Source organism: Procambarus clarkii, chromosome 10 (genome assembly GCF_040958095.1).
Source record: "Procambarus clarkii isolate CNS0578487 chromosome 10, FALCON_Pclarkii_2.0, whole genome shotgun sequence".
Classification (NCBI taxonomy): domain Eukaryota; kingdom Metazoa; phylum Arthropoda; class Malacostraca; order Decapoda; family Cambaridae; genus Procambarus; species Procambarus clarkii.
The window spans coordinates 29,794,642-29,818,475 of NC_091159.1; the positions used below are offsets into that span (position 1 = coordinate 29,794,642).

At 45.5% G+C, this 23,834-nt stretch overlaps 2 protein-coding genes across 3 annotated transcripts in view; both read right to left on the reverse strand.

The window, feature by feature from the left end:
* Tk (Tachykinin) overlaps positions 1 to 23,834 on the reverse strand; it is a 269,943-nt gene that overhangs the window by 135,234 nt on the left and 110,875 nt on the right. The window lies entirely within an intron of this gene.
* On the reverse strand, positions 16,331 to 17,488 carry LOC138363262 (internalin I-like). Its single transcript, XM_069322271.1, has one exon. It carries the CDS (start codon positions 17,486 to 17,488, stop codon positions 16,331 to 16,333), a length of 1,158 nt encoding a protein of 385 aa, XP_069178372.1.

Sequence of the window (23,834 nt, forward strand, 5' to 3'; positions counted from 1 at the left end):
TAATACAATGGGTTTAAAGCTTATGGATCTCTTGGAGCTCCTCCGATTCCGGACAGGAACCGAGGACGCAGCAGGCGTTTCCCCTCTGGATCGCTACACTGAGGCGCTGAAACAGGAAACTGGAGGCCCCTGGGTCTCTGGTGATGTCAATGAGCCTGGAACCCAATTTTTTGAGGAATCCCAAGGTACGCCTACCCTGGGGGCCATGCGTCTCAGACGCTATGGGAACAAAGGTGTATTGACCTTTCAGTCGGCTGTACTTGAGTGATTTTGCTGTTTCCCTGTGGTTGGCCGCCTCACCTGCTTGATCACCACCGAAGTGTATGTAGGTGTCAGCCAGGGTGGATACACATGTGTAGTCCCACACCAACTGTCTTCCCCTCTCATCAAGGAGTATATTGTGATGTCATCTGGGCGAAGTGCGGGGTCATCCGGGTTTTGGCCTCTTAGGATGCGAGGTTCTCTCTCCACTGGGCACTGAGCCGAGACAAGGCTCCTCTAGATGATGTCATTAACCTCGTTGTGTCTTGCATGCCAGCCCTTGGATTTTCCGCAATGTAACTCATGCAGTCCATATTGGTCTGCTTCCACCCTGTTGCAAATACACTTGTATTCAGTGTGAATTGGGGCACCAAGGCGGAGGGCCACTGCTACATGAAGGGATTCTGGATCTAGACGCGTGCCTATTGCCGACATGGGGTACTGCCAGGAGGAAGTCTGCATGGGGGCCACGCACTGCTCTGAAGCGGGCTGTCTCCTTGTGTGATGATGCAGCGCTGAGCATGGCATCAGCTGTTTTTTCCACTAGTGGGTGGTCCCAGCTGGACTGTTTTTTATGTTTATTTATTGGATCTATGATGGGTGCTGGGGCTGCAAGAGCATCCCACTGATTTGAACATTCAAATCAGTGGGAACATTCAAAGAGCAACCCACTGATTTGAAGTGAAAGCAGGATCGTGTATTCCTGCTAAATCTCTCAGGGGTTCAGGTAGGATATCTCTTACGAGGTCGTGCGATGAACGGGGGGAAAGAAAGGCTGGTAGAGCAATTTGGGAGACTGTGCGGACACCAAGGCCGCCGAGTCTTACAGAGAAGTTGCTTGCTCCTATTGCGAGTTGTCCAATGGAAGGTTTAGGACTTTCACCAGCATGGACCTCAGAAGGGTGTCATACACATTTAATTTAGGGCTGCTGTAGGATGGAGAACATCTCAGAAAGTAGGTCAACTTAGGGAGAGACAGGCATCTTGTGAGGAGGAAGAGAGCATCATGGGCATCAATCTTGTCAATCCTGTCCAGCATTCTCCTTAGATCAGTGATTTTTGCAGCCAGGACCTCCTCGATTGCTTGCGGGCCAATGGGGGGCACCTAGGACGGTGCATTCAGGTGGCTCTACAACGAGAATGTCTGGAAGAATATTTTGTATTTGGCCAGTGATGTCTGGGTTGGGGGAGACTTTTTCACATTTGGATGCATTGAGAATGAGGCCCAAGTATGCTCCTTGCTCTTGGATTTTCTTAGTAACCTCCACAATGGTATCCGGGGTTCCGGCGAGATTGCCATCATCCAGATACCAGATGTTTAGCCCGCTTGTCAGATTATCAGTGACCTGTTTGATAGCTAAGCAGAAAAGGAGGGGGGCCAAGAGATCACCTTGTCGGACACCTTCACAGTAGTCTATTTCAAGCTCCCCAAACAGAAGCTTAGAGTCCCCACTGTAGCACGATCGGATGAATGGGTAAAGGGGACGGAAATGGTTGTGTACAGCCCTGAGGACAGCGTCTCGTCTGACTTGATCAAAGGCATTTGTAAAGTCAATCTTTACTGGTACCTTCTGGTCCGGGAGATCAACACTGTAAGCCCGTGCTTACAGTGCCCAAACCCGAGCTGATTAAGTTTCAGCAAGGTGGCTGCTTCCGGGCTGATCTCACTACAGCCTTAGCTACGAGGCGACGAAGGGTGTTGCCAACGGCAATGGGTCTGATTTCCCCTATCCTTCTTCTTGAGAGCACAGAGTGCTGCTCTATAAAAGAGAGACCCGATGTCCTCAGGGATGCCGCCAGCCAAACACATGTTGGAGAATCTGGTAAGTTCCACTAGAAAGTCCTTGGCGGCATCTCCATCACCGGGTTCATCATTTGTTTGATGTCCTGGGGTCTTAGGCCTGTAAAGCCCCCTGCTGAACCTGTTGGGAAAGACATGGCTGCTTTGTACACCTCAGATTCTCGAACAGTCAAGGGTTCTATGCCAGTATTGTTTTCCTGGAGATTCCTGCTGCTGTCTGGGGCTCTGTGTGGGTGTTTGTCTTGTAGAGCTCGTGCTGTGCTCCAGTTCACACACACACACACACACACACACACACACACACACACACACACACACACACACACACACACACACACACACACACACACAAACACAAGAAGATAGGTAAGTACCTACCAGGAGGTCTAATTGTCAGTGCCAGGCACCTCTCATCTCTGTACCTTTTTGTTTGCCCTCTCTCACCTCCTGTTTCTCTCTCTCTATCTCTCTCTCTCTCTCTCTCTCTCTCTCTCTCTCTCTCTCTCTCTCTCTCTCTCTCTCTCTCTCTCTCTCTCTCTCTCTCTCTCTCTCTCCCTCTCTCTCTCTCCTACAATATAACTAACAGCACGGAAAGAGCAAGTGTTAGTATGTCTGTCATTAATGAAACATACGAAGAACATAATAGTTCGCCATTGGTATTGAAGCTGTGGGAGGATCGTCTGCTTAAAGGCTATTACAGGCAAGGTGATGACTAGAAAATTTGTTAATGTCCCGAGATTACTGCCTAATGTGTCATAAAACTATAACAAAAATAATTGTTTTTAATCAATCACGGGGAAGGGGAGGGGGGGGGGACGGTGTCAATATGTGTTTGCAGCACTATGTTCTATTATGAATTCTGGTGATCCCCCCCCCCCGACCCGACTATGTTAGGCACGTCCCTAACAGGAATCAGGGTGCAAAGTTGAGTGAGGGTAGAACCAAGCGCCTCGCCTCTCCCAAACATCTGTAGCTCATTCATTTTTCTCCTTGTCCTTCTACCTGGCTCATCTTATCTCTCCTCTCCCTCGGGTGTCTGGGCCCCGCTGGGTCTCGGTAACCTGGGCGAAAATACATTTTTGAACGAAGCCCATCAAATAAGCATTCACCGAACGTTTCATTCAGTTCCACCCGGAGGTTTGGGACGTTATGCTTATTCTCCTATTTTCGAGCAACACTGGATATCTTTGCCCACACATGCAAGTGAGAAACACTACATAAACACATACACACACACATACACGCACACACACACATACACGCACACACACACATGCAAACACACGCACACACACAAAAAACACAGACAGACACACACACCAACAGACACAGACTAGTCCCAGAACTAAGAGGCATGAGTTACGAGGAAAGGCTGCGGGAAATGCATCTTACGACACTGGAAGACAGAAGAGTAAGGTGAGACATGATCACAACCTACAAAATCCTCAGGGGATTCGACCGGGGTAAACAAGGATAAACTATTCAACACTGGAGGGACGCGAACAAGGGGACACAGGTGGAAACTGAGTACCCACATGAGCCACAGAGACGTTAGAAAGAACTTTTTCAGTGTCAGAGTAGTTAAGGGATGGAATGCATTAGGCAGTGATGTGGTGGAGGCTGACTCCATACACAGTTTCAAATGTAGATATGATAGAGCCCAATAGGCTCAGGAATCTGTACACCAGTTGATTGACAGTTGAGAGGCGGGACCAAAGAGCCAGAGCTCAATCCCCGCAAACACAAATAGGTGAGTACAAATAGGTGAGTACACACACGGCAGAGGCTGAAATAAATGGACAGAGTTTCTTTCACGCTGATGCATCTGTTCACCTAACAGTAAATAGGTACCTGTTAAACAATTTGCTATGAGCTGCTTACTGGGTGTGTGTGTGTAGTTAGTAGTTACAGTTGATTGACAGTTAAGAGGCGGGCCGAAAGAGCAGAGCTCATCCCCCGCAAGCACAAACATTTGAACACACACACACACACTCACACATAAACAGGATCCGTAGTACATGTCTTCATTAGTTGCAATGAAACCTTCTTGGATGCTCCGAGGAAGATCGTAAAAGTGTAAAAAAAAAGTGTGCAAAAGACAATTTACAATAAATTTCTGCATCTTGGCGTTTTTAAAGCATGTTCCTACTGGGCGAGAGTAATATTTTCCAGGGAGACAGATAAAGAAAAGAGAGAGACAGAAAGCAAGCAATATAACCAAGAAATTCCCAGCCTTAAGATGCCTCTTGCACCATCTCGACAGCAGCGGTTGCAAAACAATATATGAAGCACAAGTGATAGTAGCCTATTAAGGTGTGTAATTATAACCTGGTTGTCTTGAAGCTTATTTGCTGGGATAAGAGTTAGCCGGTATTGTCATTGTAATATCATTAGCACTTAATAAATATATATTTTATAAGAGGTAATTCAAACATCCCCAGCATTAGCAGGCGATGAGTCACAATAACGTGGCTAAAGTAATTTGATCAGACCACACACTAGAAGGTGAAGGGACGACGACGTTTCGGTCCGTCCTGGATCATTCTCAAGTCGATTGTGAGAATGATCCAGGACGACTTGAGACACAATCGACTTGAGAATGGTCCAGGACGGACCGAAACGTCGCCGTCCCTTCACCTTCTAGTGTGTGTTCTGGTCAAATCCCCACCATTACTCCAGACAGGCTGGATAGATTTTGCGTGTGACCATTCACACGCAAGATCGCAAAATGTTGTACAAAGTTTGAACATCAACTTCAGTCCCTCCAACATTGGCTTGAAATGTCTGTCAGTGCCTCACTGGAGTTACCTCAAACGTATAAAGATAACATAGAGCACAGACTGGCAGGTGGGCTAAGGGTAAACATCTGAGGACCGCTTGAAGGACAACTGAGCCATTACAGTGATTACACCTCAGATCTATATTACACAGTGCGAGTGACTCATTAAAGTATACCCAGAGAGGGGGGGGATATACAACCAGGTAATACTGTGTACATTACACCACCAGGGACCAGATTCACGAAAGCACTTACGCAAGCACTTACGAAGCTGTACATTTTTTGTCAATCTTTGGCGGCTTTGTTTCCAATTATTAAACAGTTAATGAGCTCCGAACCACCAGGAGGCTGTTTATAACAATAGCAACAGTTGATTGGGAAGTTTTCATGCTTGTAAACTGTTTAATAATTGGAAACAAAGCCGTCAAAGATTGAGAAAAGATGTACAGGTTCGTAAGTGCTTGCGTAAGTGCTTTCGTGAATCTGGCCCCTGGACTCTTCGGTGTCTCAACCGAAGCATAGAAAACGAGGGTTTAGGCGAGCTGCAACTCTTCACAGGACGTTGCATTAGGTACGTTGATCGCCTTCACGTGCCGTGGCGACGTGTTAGTTCAGTGGACGGGTTAGTACCATGATCTCACAAGCTACGTGACGTACCTATGATAGGTTAGGCAGTAGTCTTGGCTCAGACAATTGTAGCCCATCATGGTGCAGTCGGGGAGAGCTCACGGATGCAGGTTCGAACCCAACGTACTGCTTCATAACTGTTCTGATAGTTGTGACGAAAGTTTGTGATGATTCTGTGTTCAAGAACTTTTAACAGGAGTTAACAGCAGAACTGCTCAGTGTTCATCAACTGATTGTATGCAAGTGGACTGTTCAATGTGTGTGTGTAGTGAACACACGCACAAACATACACGTTTAAACATAACTCTTACTGTCGCCTTAGAAGTAAACTAGAGAATATATAGAATAATTGGATGGGTAAGAGAATACATCTGTGGCAAGAAACAGAGGGTCAGGTGAGAGCCAAAGTCAGAATGACGAGAGGCCGCGTGCGTGAGGTGCCACAAGCAGGAAATAGGACCTACATGTTTTTTACATATAAAATACACATTTTAATGACGTAGCAATGAAAGACTGTTTCACATTCATACCTCCGGGCACCTGCATAGTCTAATTAACACGACATAACACAACTTGAGAAAGTCTACAGAAATGCGCACGAAAAAGTTTTTCTTCTGGAACGAAGAGAGAGACATTAATAACGGACTCGCAAATGAGACTTTAGCTACACCGAGAGACGCTGGAAACCGGGCCTTACGACGCTGGAACCCGGACCTTACGACACTGGAGAAGGTCGGGAGGACGCCATAGTAAGATTTCTCAGCGTGCACGGAGACGATTGTCTCACAAGATGTGAACCTGCAAGGTTAGGTACAATGGTTTCAATCTGCAGACACACGTGAGACACATGTGAGACACACATGAGACACACGTGAGACACATGAGACACACATGAGACACACGTGAGACACACATGAGACACACGTGAGACACACATGAGACACACGTGAGACACACGTGAGACACACATGAGACACGTGAAACACACATGAGACACACGTGAGACACACATGAGACACACGTGAGACACACATGAGACACTCGTGAGACACACGTGAGACACTCGTGAGACACACGTGAGGCACTCGTGAGACACACGTGAGACACACGTGAGACACACGTGAGACACATGTGAGACACACGTGAGACACACGTGAGACACACGTGAGACACACATGAGACACACGTGAGACACACGTGAGACACACGTGAGACACACATGAGACACACGTGAGACACACATGAGACACACGTGAGACACACGTGAGACACACATGAGACACACGTGAGACACACGTGAGACACACATGAGACACACATGAGACACACGTGAGACAAACATGACACACATGAGACACACGTGAGACAAACATGAGACACACATGAGACACACGTGAGACACACATGAGATACACGTGAGACACACATGAGACACTCGTGAGACACATGAGACACACATGAGACACACGTGAGACTCACATGAGACACACGTGAGACACACATGAGACACTCGTGAGACACACGTGAGACACACATGAGACACTCGTGAGACACACGTGAGACACTCGTGAGACACACGTGAGACACTCGTGAGACACACGTGAGACACTCGTGAGACTCATGTGAGACACACGTGAGACACACATGAGACACACATGAGACAAACATGAGACACACATGAGACACACATGAGACACACATGAGACACACATGAGACAAACATGAGACACACATGAGACACACATGAGACAAACATGAGACACACATGAGACACACATGAGACACACATGAGACACACATGAGACACACATGAGACACACATGAGACACACGTGAGACACACATGAAACACACGAGACACACATGAGACACACATGAGACACACGTGAGACACACATGAAACACACATGAGACACACATGAGACACACATGAAACACACATGAGACACGGTCACGCGGCCAATATGATTCTCACTGTCAAAGTTACAAATACAATAACGACTTTGAAACTGAGTATTTTCCAAGCAAATTCAAGACACCAAAGTTTCATAAGTTAATATGATACATAATGATTAAAAAAGGAAATAAATCGTTCCAACAGCTGGAAAGAGGGGCTTAGGAGCTGAATCTTAACTCTGCATTCATATCTATTAAGCATACACAATGGAGGAAAAAGAATGAATATTTAAGATGACATATATAATAACATATATAGTAATAAATATTACTATATTTCACCTGATGCCTCTGTTCACCTAGCCGTAAATATATACCAAGGAGCTAAATAAGGTTAAGTCTGAGACGAGAAAAAAAAGAGATGTGGGAAATTGATCATCCGGTAGAAATACCGGGCTTGGGAGCTAACGCCCGACCCATCTACCACATGTAAGAAAGTCCACAATACACGCAAAAAAAAACTAATTTCACACAACAAACGGAACTCTTCCACACAATAGAACATTTTCCTTAATTAAAATTGCGCCAGGTTAGTTGGCTGTGCTGAGTTCTCTGGTCCTCTGAACTTGGCCGTCTTAATTATGGGGTGAAGAGCGTGTCCTTTATACTTCCTGCTGCTGCTGCTGCTGCTGCTGCTACTGCTGCTGCTGCTGCTGCTGGGAGAGTCGTGGCAGTCACCATAAACTGAATACCTCAAGCATTTTTGATTCATTACTTTGCATGGGAAACATTACGTGTGTGTGTGTGTGTACTCACCTATATGTACTCACCTATATGTGCTTGCAGGATCGAGCATTGACTCTTGGATCCCGCCTTTCTAACTATCGGTTGTTTACAGCAATGTCTCCTGTCCCATTTCCCTATCATACCTAGTTTTAAAAGTATGAATAGTACTTGCTTCCACAACCTGTTCCCCAAGTGCATTCCATTTTTCTACTACTCTCACGCTAAAAGAAAACTTCCTAACATCTCTGTGACTCATCTGAGTTTCCAGTTTCCACCCATGTCCCCTCGTTCTGTTATTATTACGTGTGAACATTTCATCTATTTCCACTTTGTCAATTCCCCTGAGTATTTTATATGTCCCTATCATATCTCCTCTCTCCCTTCTTTTCTCTAGTGTCGTAAGGTTCAGTTCCTTCAGCCGCTCTTCATATCCCATCCCTCGTAACTCTGGGACAAGCCTCGTCGCAAACCTCTGAACCTTCTCCAGTTTCTTTATGTGTTTCTTCAGGTGGGGGCTCCATGATGGCGCGGCATACTCTAAGACGGGTCTCACGTAGGCAGTGTAAAGCGCCCTAAAAGCTTCCTCATTTAGGTTTCTGAATGAAGTTCTAATTTTCGCCAGTGTAGAGTACGCTGCTGTCGTTATCCTATTTATATGTGCCTCAGGAGTTAGATTAGGTGTCACATCCACTCCCAGGTCTCTTTCTCGAATCGTTACAGGTAGGCTGTTCCCCTTCATTGTGTACTGTCCCTTTGGTCTCCTGTCACCTGATCCCATTTCCATAACTTTACATTTACTGGTGTTAAACTCCAGTAGCCATTTCCCTGACCATCTCTGCAGCCTGTTTAAGTCCTCTTGGAGGATCCTACAATCCTCGTCTGTCACAACTCTTCTCATTAATTTTGCGTCATCTGCAGTGTGTGTGTGTGTGTGTGTGTGTGTGTGTGTGTGTGTGTGTGTGTGTGTGTGTGTGTGTGTGTGTGTGTGTGTGTGTGTATGTGTGTGTGTGTGTGTGTGTGTGTGTGTGTGTGAACTCACCTAGTTGTTTTTCTGTCAGGATTAAGTTCCAGCGTTCAAAACCTACACGTTGAGTAAGCCTCCAGTGCCTCTAGGCATGAAGTTATCTTTAGTATGCCCCCCCCCCCCCCAAAAAAAAAAAAAAGATCTTCACCAATGGCTGGTAACAAAAGACGTGAAACTATCCCAGCTTACCTCCGGAAGGTATTAATGATTCCTTCACATATCAGACCAAGAAGCTCTTTCATCTCTGGAAATTGCATTGTATAAAATAATTTAAGCAAAGAACGTAAGAAAAAAGAGAGACAGGGAAAAATAAAGAGAAAAAACGGACTTTGTTTACATTAGCATAAATAATTGACGAGTGAGTTCCAAAGTGTTGACTATTTTTAAGTTCACAAGGCAGGCTTAGGTCCCAAACCAATGAATATTAAAGCAAACCCCCCAAAAAACTGCTGCCCACTTGCTTCCACCCCAAAATACCGCTATGAGTGGGGCGTACATGTACAAATTTACGCTCCTATGAATATTCCTAGTTTTTTCCTTCCTATGTATAGATACAATTTTTGTTATTAAGGGGATTGCATAGGCTTATAAAACTTTTATGTTCAAACTTACAAACTCTCAGAAGGAATTTGTCTTGATGATATTAAATGAAAGATCGATTTGAGTATGCAAATAATATATGCAAATTCGAGACCCTATACCGACTAGGTGAATGGAAAGTTAGTATGCATATCCAGCCCACGTGGCGAGTCGTCCTGGGAAGCCCTTAAGCGGTGTTAAGTCACTCAAAGTCTGACTTTGAGGGTTTAAATGAGGGTTTAAGCGAGATTAAAGATATCAGAGATTAGAGCAGAGTTAGATTAAATATATTAGCGTGATCTTTAAGATAGTAAAGTGAGATTAATGACAGCAGAGATTAAAGATAGCAGAGATAAAAGATACTAAGAGATTAACGTTAGTTGAGACAAAATAATGAGATTAAAGATAGCAGAGTGAGGTTAACGAGAGTGGTCCAGTACTGGCTGACTGTGGCCAGGAGACTAGACCATAGTACCAGGAGGTACTATGGTGTATGAACCAGCCCCCGACACTACTCATGTTGTAGAGATAAAGTTTCCTTTTCAATTGGTCATTGATGAGGAAACAGCTCTGATAACTGTGTGTGTACTTACCTAGTTGTACTTACCTAGTTGTGATTGCGGGGGTTGAGCTCTGGCTCTTTGGTCCCGCCTCTCAACTGTCAATCAACTAATGTACAGGTTCCTGAAGAGCTTGAAGTTCCTGTGTGTGTGTGTGTGTGTGTGTGTGTGTGTGTGTGTGTGTGTGTGTGTGTGTGTGTGTGTGTGTGTGTGTGTGTGTGTGTGTGTGAGCGAGCGCGCACGCTTATCAAGCTGTGCTTAGAGAGTCGAGTAATAGCTCTCCACCTCCGCCTTACCATCTCATGGTCAGTTAATGCACTGTCTGCCATTTCGTGTGTGTGTTCCATTCGTATTTCAATTTCAATTTGTCTCAACAATCTCGTCTGGTCGATTCCACCTGTTGGGCCTCACACTGAGGCTTTTCCTGGCGGCCTTTCCTGCTCGAATACATCTGGTTTAATGGGCTTGTTCCCGCTGGTCCAACCACTTCTCCAGTTACCTGGAGTATACCTGGAGTATGTCTAGAGTATACCTGGAGTGGGTTCTGGGGGGGTTGTTCTCAAGCCCGGCCCGGGGCCTAAGCTTGTTCTGTGATCATTTGGTCCAATAGGCTATTTACTATACCTGGAGCTGCCATAAGGCTCACAAATCCCCAGCCGCCCCCGAACACTTGTCTCTTTGCCAACTCTGCCCATTTCCCTTTGTATTTTGTATGTTGCTATCATGTCTCCAAACTTGACTTGTCTTGCCTCTAAGATGATGACCAGGCTCCTTGCATATATCTATGCTTTATCTAGTATTGTTTTGCCAGTTCATTTTAGCTGTACAATCCCTTGCGTCATTAACACCATGCCCATCCCACCAGCCCTCTTGCGTCACCTGAGCAGCTGCAGCCCTTTGCGTCACGCCTGGTATGTGAACTATGAGGCAAGGTTGAGAGATTAGCATATTACACTACATGTCAAGAGAAGAGGGCCATGGTTGAGATATACAAGATCCTCAAAGGGATTAACATGGCATAAAAAGGATGAGATGCTCAGAATGGAAAACACAAGAACCCAAATGAGCCCCAAAAAAAATTGAAAAGGAGAGTGATAGTAAATAAAATGAACTATAAGGGGAAATAAAGTAAAACCTAATTCAACAGGACGTTATAGTAGAGACGAAGCTCAATCCTGTTAACTTAACAGGATTGTTAAGTTATAAGGAGTACACAATGATCAGCTGAATAGCAGCACTCACAGCTCGCGGTGGATGCGCACACAATCCCTCTGTTTAGAAACAGAATCCACTGATTTAATCGCGGGATCTCGAACCTGTTTATCTGGCTCGGATATGGCTGAGTGAAGTAGTTAAGCCTTGATCATGGTCCCAGACGTGTCATGAACGCGACAAGCACACCCACGCCGCGCGAGTGATGGAGTAACTACGTCCACGTGTTAACCTTAACAGCATCTCCCCGTCTTATGACGCAAGGAACATCTCCCCGTCTTATGACGCAAGGAACATCTCCCCGTCTTATGACGCAAGGAATATCTCCCCGTCTTATGAAGCAAGGAACATCTCCCCGTCTCATGACGCAAGGAACATCTAATTTAAACCTTACGTTGAGGAAAGGAGGGAACGATCAGGATAAAGCGCCAAGCCACCAGACTATATAACACTTGGAAGGGATCAGGACAAGGATGTGGGATGGGACGGGGGTGAAGGAATGGTGCCCAACCACTTGCACGGTCGGGGGACTGAACGCGGGCCTGCATGAAGCGAGACCGTCGCCCTACCGTCCAGCCCAAGAGGTTGGACGCCGTCAAGGATGTGTGATGATGTGATCACACATCATCACACATCTCACATCTACGTCACACATCTGATGTGTGACGTAGTGGTCTGTATGCGGTTACAAGCGATGAACTTATCACATGTTCAAGCTGAAGGGTCGTTGAACAAGGCAATACCAGTTTACAAGTCCATGTTGCATGACCGGTGGAGGCAGCGGTTTCAATATGCTCTTGTTGCTTGTCGTTTAGTATTGTTGAATATAGACCCCTAGTCTAACCTATGTTAGCAATCTGGGCCTAATACACGCTATCTTTACCATGATATTCTTCATATATGTCTGCTATACTAGGGCATAGGAAAGTCTAAATTAGTTTTGGAGCTGTATTTTTCCGGATTCTATCACATTAATGTACAAATAGTGAGCTTGTTTGGGTGGTCCATCATTACATATTGGTACCTTCGAGCAAATAGTTACTATAGATACTATCGTTCCAGGAGGCTGGGCTGGGAAAGGTGTAGCGTGAGGTCTCACCTTTGAAGTGTAGACTATACAAGTGTATCTATCACCTCCCTGCGTTTTGCTGGGCTTGAACTGATGTCTCTCAAGCCTCTCATAACTCGACCAGGAGAAGCAGCTAATATACGACCATCTGGAAGCACTAAGTGTATAGAATTACCAGAAAGTTGGAGGAGAGGCAATACATGATAACAAGGGAGGCACTAAACTACAGGCCCGTAGTTTAGTCAACAGAAGACAGTGAGTACAAGGATCTATATATAACAGAATAAGTCCAAGTAATGAACCCTGAGGGACGTCCCTACTTAGTCAAGTCCTACAGGAGGTCATAACTTGGACCTATCCTCTTCTTGATATATGTACCTGACCTTCTGAAGAGGATGGGATCAGTCTTTTCAAAGTTCGATCATTACAAATGTGGAATAACTTGGAGGAAGATAGCAAGGGACTATACGATAACCTGGATAAACTGACAGAATGATCCAACAACCGGCTATCAGAGTTTAAGTATGTCGGGTATCTCTCAAATAAGTCAAGATATTCTCAAACTTGCAGCCATTAGTATGAATAAAAAAAGACTATTTCAAACACGCCGGCAAGCTCTTTACTTGTGTACTTCCCTTTCATATCAAGGAGCATTTGCACGCACGCACACACACACACACACACACACACACACACACACACACACACATCAGTTTCCTAACTGATATAGCTTGGGAAACAGAGCTCAGGGGAAAGACGGTTCAAGACATGATGGACTACATCACGCAGAAGTGCAAGGAGGCAGCAGACAAGCTTGTCCCGGACCAAAAGGCAAAAATGAAATGGAGATGAGAAACCCATGGTTTAATCAGAGATGTAAGCTAGCAAAGCAGCAAAGTAAAAGGGCGTGAAGAAACTATAGGAACAACAGAACACTAGAGAGCAGAGAAAGATACCAGAGTGCCAGGAATGAATACGTCAGGGGTGAGAAGAGAGGTAGAGGGGCAATATGAAAATGACATAGCGAGTAAGGCAAAGACTCAACCCACACTACTGCATAGCCACATCAGGAGGAAAACAGCAGTGAAGGAACAGGTAATGAAACTGAGGATAGGGGCAGAAAGATTCACTACAAACGACAAGGAAGGTTGCGAAGAACTCAATAAGAAATTTCAGGAGGTCTTTACCTCAGAGCAGGGAGAAGTCTCAGAGATAAGGGAGTGAACATCAACCCAGACACCACTAGAGGAGTTTGTGATTACCAGTGGGGATGTGAGGAAGCATTTGCTAGATTTGGACGTGATCAAGGCTATAGGCCCGGATGGAATCTCACCATGGATTCTAAAGGAAGGAGCGGAAACTCTGTGCCTGCCACTCTCCATGGTGTACAACAAATCACTGGTAACAGGTGAACTGCCAAAAATTTTGAAGACATCCAACGTAGTCCCAATATACAAGAAGGGTGAACGGCAGGATGCACTGAACTACAGGCAAGTGTCCCTAACTTGCATTCTATGCAAGATGAAGGAGTAGATTGTGCGAAAAAGCTAGTTGAACATTTGAAGCGAAAGAACTTTGTAACACAACATCAGCATGGGTTCAGGGATGGCAAATTATACCTAACAGGTTTAATTGAGTTCTATGACCAGGCAACAAAAATTAGGCAAGAGAGAGAGAGAGAGAGAGAGAGAGAGAGAGAGAGAGAGAGAGAGAGAGAGAGAGAGAGAGAGAGAGAGAGAGAGAGAGAGAGAGAGAGAGAGAGAGAGAGAGAGGGGGGGGGGGCTGGGCAGACTGCATATTTCTGGACTGCCAGAAAGCCTTTGACACAGTACCACATAAGAGACTAGTACACAAACTGGAGATGAAGCAGGAGTGAAAGGGAAAGTACTCCACTGGATAAGAGAGTACCTAAGCAATATGACACAGCGAGTCACCGTGAGGGGTGAGGTCTCGGAATGGCAGGGAGTCACCAGTGGAGTCCCACAGCGATCAGTCCTTGTACCTATACTGTTTCAGATATACGTAAATGATCTCCCAGAAGGAATTGACTCATTCCTCTCAATGTTTGCAGATGATGCAAGAATTATGAGGAGGATCAAGACAGGAAGAAAGTATGAGGCTACAAGATGACCTAGACAAACTGAAGGAATGGTCCGACAAATGGCTACTAAAGTTCAACCCAAGTAAATGTTAGGTAATGAAACTAGGAGGAACTTGGAGGTCAGTCACTGGATACCGAATGGGAGATGAAGTCCTTCACGAAACGGACAGAGAGAAAGATCTAGGAGTTGATATCACGCCAAACCTGTCTCCTGAAGCCCACATCAAAAAAATAACATCAGCGGCCTATGTGAGGCTGGCTAACATCAGAACTGCTTTCAGAAACCTGTGTAAGGAATCCTTTAGAACCTTGTATACCACATATGTAAGGCCAATCCTGGAGTATGCGGCCCCAGCATGGAGCCCGTACCTTGTCAAGCACAAGACGAAGCTGTAAAAAGTTCAGAGGTATGCCACTAGACTAGTCCCAGAACTAAGAGGCAGGAGTTATGAGGACAGGCTGCGTGAACTGCACCTCACGTCGCTGGAAGACAGAAGAGCAAGGGGAGACATGATCACTACATGCAAAATTCTCAGGGGAATTGATAAGGTAGATAAGGATGGATTATTTAACACGGGTGGTACACGCACAAGGGAAGCTGAGTACCCAAATGAGCCACAGAGACATTAGAAAGAACTTTATCAGTGTCAGCTAGAGTAGTTAGTAAATGGAATGCACTAGGAAGTGATGTGGTGGAGGCTGACTCCATACACAGTTTCAAATGTAGATATGGTAGAGCCCAGTAGGCTCAGGAAACTTTACACCAGTTGATTGACAGTTGAGAGGCGGGACTAAAGAGCCAGAGCTCAACCCCCGCAAGCACAACTAGGTGAGTACACACACACACACATGCTAGAGGTAGACCTGAGTACATCTCTGTGTGCGTCCACCTCCTCCGGCAACACACACATGCACAGAGTTCAGCATGTGTGTGTGTGTGTGTGTGTATGTTTGTGTGTGTGTGTGTGTGTGTTTGTGTGTGTGTGTGTGTGTGTGTGTGTGTGTGTGTGTGTGTGTGTGTGTGTGTGTGTGTGTGTGTGTGTGTGTGTGCCACCCAGGAGGGTCAACACTGCCTTACACGTGTGACACAAAGGCACATTTAGGCATCATTATACTTCCTCGCTGCCTCTGGTGACCTAGTTTTGTCAGTCTGAGTGTGCTGATGTTGAGTGTGTGCGCACGCACTCCTTCAGCACACACACTCCTTCAGCACACACACTCCTTCAGCACACACACACACCCCTTCAGAGTGAAGACTCTCCAGGTAGCGAAGACTCTCCAGGTAGCGAAGATTCTCCAGGTAGCGAAGACTCTCCAGGTAGCGAAGACTCACCAGGTAGCGAAGACTCTCCAGGTAGCGAAGACTCTCCAGGTAGCGAAGACTCACCAGGTAGCGAAGACTCTCCAGGTAGTGAAGATTCTCCAGGTAGCAAAGATTCTCCAGGTAGCGAAGACTCCCCAGGTAGCGAAGATTCTCCAGGTAGCGAAGATTCTCCAGGTAGCGAAGATTCTCCAGGTAGCGAAGACTCCCCAGGTAGCGAAGATTCTCCAGGTAGCGAAGATTCTCCAAGTAGCGAAGATTCTCCAGGTAGCGAAGACTCTCCAGGTAGCGAAGATTCTCCAGGTAGCGAAGATTCTATAGGTAGCGAAGACTCTCCAGGTAGCTAAGACTCTCCAGGTAGCGAAGACTCTCCAGGTAGCGAAGACTCCCCAGGTAGCGAAGACTCTCCAGGTAGCGAAGACTCTCCAGGTAGCGAAGACTCCCCAGGTAGCGAAGACTCTCCAGGTAGCGAAGACTCTCCAGGTAGCGAAGACTCCCCAGGTAGCGAAGACTCCCCAGGTAGCGAAGACTCTCCAGGTAGCGAAGACTCCCCGGGTAGCGAAGACTCCCCAGGTAGCGAAGACTCTCCAGGTAGCGAAGACTCTCCAGGTAGCGAAGACTCTCCAGGTAGGGAAGACTCTCCAGGTAGCGAAGACTCTCCAGGTAGCGAGGAGTCTCCAGATAGCGAAGATTCTCCAGGTGGCGAAGACTCTCCAGGTAGCGAAGATTCTCCAGGTGGCGAAGACTCTCCAGGTAGTGAAGACTCTCCAGGTAGCGAAGACTCCCCAGGTAGCGAAGACTCTCCAGGTAGCGAAGACTCTCCAGGTAGCGAAGACTCTCCAGGTAGCGAAGACTCTCCAGGTAGCGAAGACTCTCCAGGTAGCGAAGACTCTCCAGGTAGGGAAGACTCTCCAGGTAGCGAAGACTCTCCAGGTAGCGAAGACTCTCCAGGTAGCGAAGACTCTCCAGGTAGCGAAGACTCTCCAGGTAGCGAAGATTCTCCAGGTAGCGAAGACTCTCCAGGTAGCGAAGACTCTCCAGGTAGCGAAGACTCTCCAGGTAGCGAAGACTCTCCAGGTAGCGAAGACTCTCCAGGTAGCGAAGACTCACCAGGTAGCCAAGACTCACCAGGTAGCGAAGACTCTCCAGGTAGCGAAGACTCTCCAGGTAGCGAAGACTCTCCAGGTAGCGAAGACTCTCCCGGTAGCGAAGACTCTCCAGGTAGTGAAGACTCACCAGGTAGTGAAGACTCTCCAGGTAGCGAAGACTCTCAAAGTAGCGAAGACTCTCCAGGTAGCGAAGACTCTCCAGGTAGCGAAGACTCTCCAGGTAGCGAAGACTCTCCAGGTAGCGAGATGAGCCACACACTCTCACTGTGGCGTTGCCTGGACGGGCTCTCGACTGAACAACTGCTCCACAGATCTTATTTATAACCCACCAAATTATGTCTAACCTACGCTTGAAACAACCCATAACGCTAATTCCCAACCCAGTATTTATCAATTCTTTGTTGTTGTTATCCAGAGATATCCAACCCGCAGATGATATCATCACGCAGGTGCCAACAATCCTGTCTTAGTATTTAAAGAAGGACCGTCAATCAAGATGTATTCCTTGCTTCTGAATTAAATCAACAAATACTGTATGTTTGTTAAGACGTCTCCAGCGAGGTATAGGACTGAGAGTCGCTCAGTGATTGATACACACAACTGTTGTTTCCCGCGAACTCACTGATGGACAGGTGAGTGTTGTTGAAATTGACTCATTATTTGTGGCTTGTGAGTCGAAATTCAGTGAGGTGTTTCCAATACTTAGCAGCAGTGTTTCTTGACTCAGTGCAAGTGTTAAAAACTCATATTCTTTGTCAAAGTGTCAAAGAATTCTTTGTCAATACGAGAGGTGTTTCAGTATTGCCAGCAAATGGGTCTCTCGAACACCAGATCTTTTAAGGGTCCAGGACTGCCTGCCTGCCTGCCTGCCTGCCTGCCTGCCTGCCTGCCTGCCTGCCTGCCTGCCTGCCTGCCTGCCTGCCTGCCTGCCTGCCTGCTTGCCTGCCTGCCTGGCTGTCTGCCTGGCTGTCTGCCTGTCTGCCTGTCTGCCTGCCTGCCTGCCTGCCTGCCTGCCGACCATTCGAGCAGTTTGCATGTCCGGCTCCATTACTGCCTGAACATGATGTGACCATCCCCCCTCCCCCCCCACCCCTCCTCCGGCACCCCTTCCTCTCTCTTCTGTACCATTTTCGCTTCTCTCCATTCTTAACTTCCTTGTCTGTCCTTAAGCACTCGTTTATATGCCAGCCTTACTCTCTCTTTATTCGATTTCACACTTTTTCTTGTTGTTCTTAATCTCTTACTTTCTATTTCTTCTATCTTCCTCTTCAGTCTTGCTCTTACGTTTTTCTTAATTTTCTTTCGTTGTTCTCTCGCTCCTCCCCCTTTCTCTCCTTACTCTTCCCCTACCTTCTCATTTTCTCCTATTCCCCTTACTCTCTTCCCTCCTCTCTCACTCCCATCCTCCTCACTCTTGCCTATCTTCCACACTCTTTTCCATCCCCTCCCTCTCCTCTCCCTTCTCCTTCTCCATCACTTTCTCTCCTCTCCCTCACTCTCACACTCACCCCCCTCCCCTCTGTCTCTCACTCTCCCCCCTCTCCCTCACTCTCACCCCTCTCCCTTACTAGTCCCCCTCTCCCTCACTCTCACCCCCTCTCCCTCACTATTTATATATAACTTGTCTTCCCTCCACTTCCCCACTTCTCCTCCACCTCCTTGCCAACTTAAAGTTTGCGTGACTTAATTACTCACAGACATAACTATATAATTGGGTCACGAGTAGTTAGGGCAAACTAGGAGACGGCTTAATGGCTCATTAGCTGCCGCCTCAGATTACGATCAATTACAGCTACGAATTGGCAACTTAACCACCGCTATCAAGCATTTGGTAACATTCTCAAATTGGAGCTTAGAAACTGCTAACAATTAGACCATTAGACCTAACAATTAGACGTACACCCATTAGATCACGGTGTTATCTAATGGGTGTATGAACGGGGTTTACAAGTATTTTCTAACATATATACCTGTGGTTTACACAGAAATCACAATAGCATGATATATCAAATGAACAAATCCACAAGGGTATTTTGATGAGGGTTCGAACCTACGTGTTGGGGGTTCCGAGACGCGCCTTAGTCAACTGTACCATCACATGGTCACAAAAGAGTTGAAAAAAAAGTCAGAAAAAAACAAGGTTGTACAAAAGTTGTGTACAAGTATTTCCTAACATATATCTTGAGTTATCTTGAGATGATTTCGGGGCTTTTTAGTGTCCCCGCGGCCCGGTCCTCGACCAGGCCTCCACCCCCAAGAAGCAGCCCGTGACAGCTGACTAACACCCAGGTACCTATTTTACTGCTAGTTAACAGCTAGGTGCTAGGTATATCAATGGTTGGGGGGAACAAATATTTCCTAACTTGAGGAAATTTATCACCAGTTCTTGTATGAAGGATATAAATGAGTATTTCCTAATATATACATACTAGTGGTTGTATGGAGGGTATTTACACATATTTCCTACCATATACCAGTAATTTACCTCATGGTTACCATCTCATTTACAAATATGTAGCACTCTGCAACAGGCATCAAAGAGTGTGGTGCCCAGAGGACCAAATTACACCATAACTTTAACAAGTATAGTCATTGTTGTTGGGGGCTGACAACACCCCCCCCTCCCCCTCCCACCTGACATTTTTACCACACCACACACTAGAAGTTGAAGGGACGACGACGTTTCGACTTGAGAATGGTCCAGGACGGACCGAAACGTTGTCGTCCCTTCAACTTCTAGTGTGTGGTCTGGTCAACATACTTCAGCCACGTTATTGTGACTCATCGCCTGCATTTCTACCACGCTTATCTGTCACACACGTCCATCATGATGCTCACCTGTCATGCACACTCATATCAGGTCACACTCATCAGGTGATCACACTGTGACGCCTCCATGTGCTGGTCCAGCACCCTCATCAATCATCTGATATTCTATTAACGTAGCGTTAGTACCCCTTGAGTGCCTTGTAACCTCGTTAACACCCACCTATACCTGCTCACCCCCAGCACAACAACAAAAAATAATAATAACCTTACAGTCATTTATTTAATTTAACAAATTTAGTAGATGTAATTAAAGAACAAAATGGTAGACTTGTTGAGTAGATGAATCATTAACAAACACAATGAAATAATGGCGTTAAAATGTAATGTTTTTACAGTCCAACACACTCATGTAAACAAAACTGTACTCATCACTCTGATGAATTAATTTTTGGGCAGAAAGAGGAAAGATAAAGGAATATATATATATATATATATATATATATATATATATATATATATATATATATATATATATATATATATATATATATATATATATCAGCTAGCAAAAGAGAAAAGATATATAATGAGAAGAGAGAGAGAGAGAGAGAGAGAGAGAGAGAGAGAGAGAGAGAGAGAGAGAGAGAGAGAGAGAGAGAGAGAGAGAGAGAGAGAGAGAGAGAGAGAGAAAAAGAGACCTACATATGCGCACAATAATTATTTAAAATGGCACCCTGACTTGCACGAGCAATGGGTAATTAATTCTCAGCGCTGCAGACTGGTGCTCCGACCTCATTAAGGAAACGGCATAAAGTTGACCGTAAGAGCGGTTGTGTATTTATTGGAACCCTTGGGGGCTCTTTTTGGGCTGACCACTACCATTGTTTACCTTGTACATAAACATGCCACACGTGTTGCTTCAGAATTAAGCAAAATTAGATTAAGGAGAGAGAGAGAGAGAGAGAGAGAGAGAGAGAGAGAGAGAGAGAGAGAGAGAGAGAGAGAGAGAGAGAGAGAGAGAGAGAGAGAGAGAGAGAGAGAGAGAGAGAGAGAGAGAAAGAGAGAGAGAGAGAGAGAGAGAGAGAGAGAGAGAGAGAGCACACATTCATGTGGATACTCCCATGTGTGGGTGCAACATAGGACATAAGTAAGGCTGAACATTAATAAGGAGACAACAGGAGAGCCTTGATAGAGCTCGTGTAACAAACTAGGCTGTTGTAAGAATTATCCAGAGTGGTTTATCGACAAAAGAGGATGGGAAGCTGAGCCCGCATGGTGACCTGACCCCCAGGGGAATTCGCGGTGGAAATAACCGACGCTTTGTTCATAGCTGCGTATAATGAATCATCCTATAGTATTCAGTAATTTAGAGAAATTAGCCTTTATTCATTTTGTATTAAAATTGTATTGTATAATAGTACTGGGTACAACATCAAGAGTATTCTAATTATTGAGTTTAAGTCACCATCAGTGACGTCACGAATCAGATCTAACTTGTAAGGCGGAGTGACCGGCGGTCATAGGTCAGCAGGGTTGACATGTCTAATATTTCTCAAAGTTCAATTAACCATTTTGGGGATCGGGAACAGCTCTGCCGTTGATGTTTGTGTAATTTAATTTCAGTAAAATAATTCAACCAGTCTGGACCAATTAAGTACAACAGAGGTTAATTGTTATAACTTAAACCTGGCTAGTAACTTGGTAAAACTTTGACTAGGCGGAAGGATACAATGTTCTGTCTGGGGTAGACCAGACAAGGGAGAGATCAGTGTGGAAACGGGAGCAGCTGGGATAAGAGGTCAAACATCTTACCTCTCCCCAAGACCAGCCCAACATCTAGCGCTGGTCGCCCAAGGTATAGTTGCTATTGTTAATTATAGGGATAGTCTTCTCATTTGCCATTCAGGTCAAGTAGGGAGTGTTAAAGTGATAGGGAGTGAACATATTTAGATTTCGTTTTAGTTTTTTTCTTTTAATAAATTAAATTTGTTAATATTTTGCATTTCATTGTTTCCATTTGGTTATGTGTATACTTGTCCTGGTCACGTGGTCCACACGAGGCAGAGTTGGATTGGGCGCCGATTCTAACATCGAATCAGTCCCGTGTAATTAATTCCACACTCAAGTTTCCGAGGTTATAAACTACTAGTGGGGATCAAGCCCCAAGGTTGATTAATTAGCGTGATCGATCCAGACCTCGATCATTGCTCTGTGTAGCTGGTCTGGTGGTGGCAGCGTAGAGGCGACTCTAGGGTTTTGCTCAGAGCCTAGGTCACGTCATACTGGGTGTAGAATCCTAAGTCGGTCAATCGTCTTAGGACCACGTGGCGTGGAGTTGGCTTTGGTAAAAGTTTTTGGAGTCCCTTGCTAGAGAATAAAAAGTAAGAATACGGGTAGAGGGAGTAGAAGGAAGTGAAGTAAAAAGAGAGGAACCCCTAACTCGTGTTACAATGGTGGCAGCGGTGGGATTGTAACAAACTTTTTTTTTTTTTTTTTTTTTTTTTGAGATATATACAAGAGTTGTTACATTCTTGTACAGCCACTAGTACGCGTAGCGTTTCGGGCAAGTCCTTAATCCTATGGTCCCTGGAATACGATCCCCTGCCGCGAAGAATCGTTTTTTCATCCAAGTACACATTTTACTGTTGCGTTAAACAGAGGCTACAGTTAAGGAATTGCGCCCAGTAAATCCTCCCCGGCCAGGATACGAACCCATGACATAGCGCTCGCGGAACGCCAGGCGAGTGTCTTACCACTACACCACGGAGACTGCTAGGCTGTTGTAAGAATTATCCAGAGTGGTTTATCGACAAAAGAGGATGGGAAGCTGAGCCCGCATGGTGACCTGACCCCCAGGGGAATTCGCGGTGGAAATAACCGACGCTTTGTTCATAGCTGCGTATAATGAATCATCCTATAGTATTCAGTAATTTAGAGAAATTAGCCTTTATTCATTTTGTATTAAAATTGTATTGTATAATAGTACTGGGTACAACATCAAGAGTATTCTAATTATTGAGTTTAAGTCACCATCAGTGACGTCACGAATCAGATCTAACTTGTAAGGCGGAGTGACCGGCGGTCATAGGTCAGCAGGGTTGACATGTCTAATATTTCTCAAAGTTCAATTAACCATTTTGGGGATCGGGAACAGCTCTGCCGTAGATGTTTGTGTAATTTAATTTCAGTAAAATAATTCAACCAGTCTGGACCAATTAAGTACAACAGAGGTTAATTGTTATAACTTAAACCTGGCTAGTAACTTGGTAAAACTTTGACTAGGCGGAAGGATACAATGTTCTGTCTGGGGTAGACCAGACAAGGGAGAGATCAGTGTGGAAACGGGAGCAGCTGGGATAAGAGGTCAAACATCTTACCTCTCCCCAAGACCAGCCCAACATCTAGCGCTGGTCGCCCAAGGTATAGTTGCTATTGTTAATTATAGGGATAGTCTTCTCATTTGCCATTCAGGTCAAGTAGGGAGTGTTAAAGTGATAGGGAGTGAACATATTTAGATTTCGTTTTAGTTTTTTTCTTTTAATAAATTAAATTTGTTAATATTTTGCATTTCATTGTTTCCATTTGGTTATGTGTATACTTGTCCTGGTCACGTGGTCCACACGAGGCAGAGTTGGATTGGGCGCCGATTCTAACATCGAATCAGTCCCGTGTAATTAATTCCACACTCAAGTTTCCGAGGTTATAAACTACTAGTGGGGATCAAGCCCCAAGGTTGATTAATTAGCGTGATCGATCCAGACCTCGATCATTGCTCTGTGTAGCTGGTCTGGTGGTGGCAGCGTAGAGGCGACTCTAGGGTTTTGCTCAGAGCCTAGGTCACGTCATACTGGGTGTAGAATCCTAAGTCGGTCAATCGTCTTAGGACCACGTGGCGTGGAGTTGGCTTTGGTAAAAGTTTTGGAGTCCCTTGGTAGAGAATA

Coding starts and splice junctions, on each gene's coding strand:
- LOC138363262 (XM_069322271.1), bottom strand. CDS start 17,488: ATGGGTTGTTTCAAGCGTAGGTTAGACATAATTTGGTGGGTTATAAAT.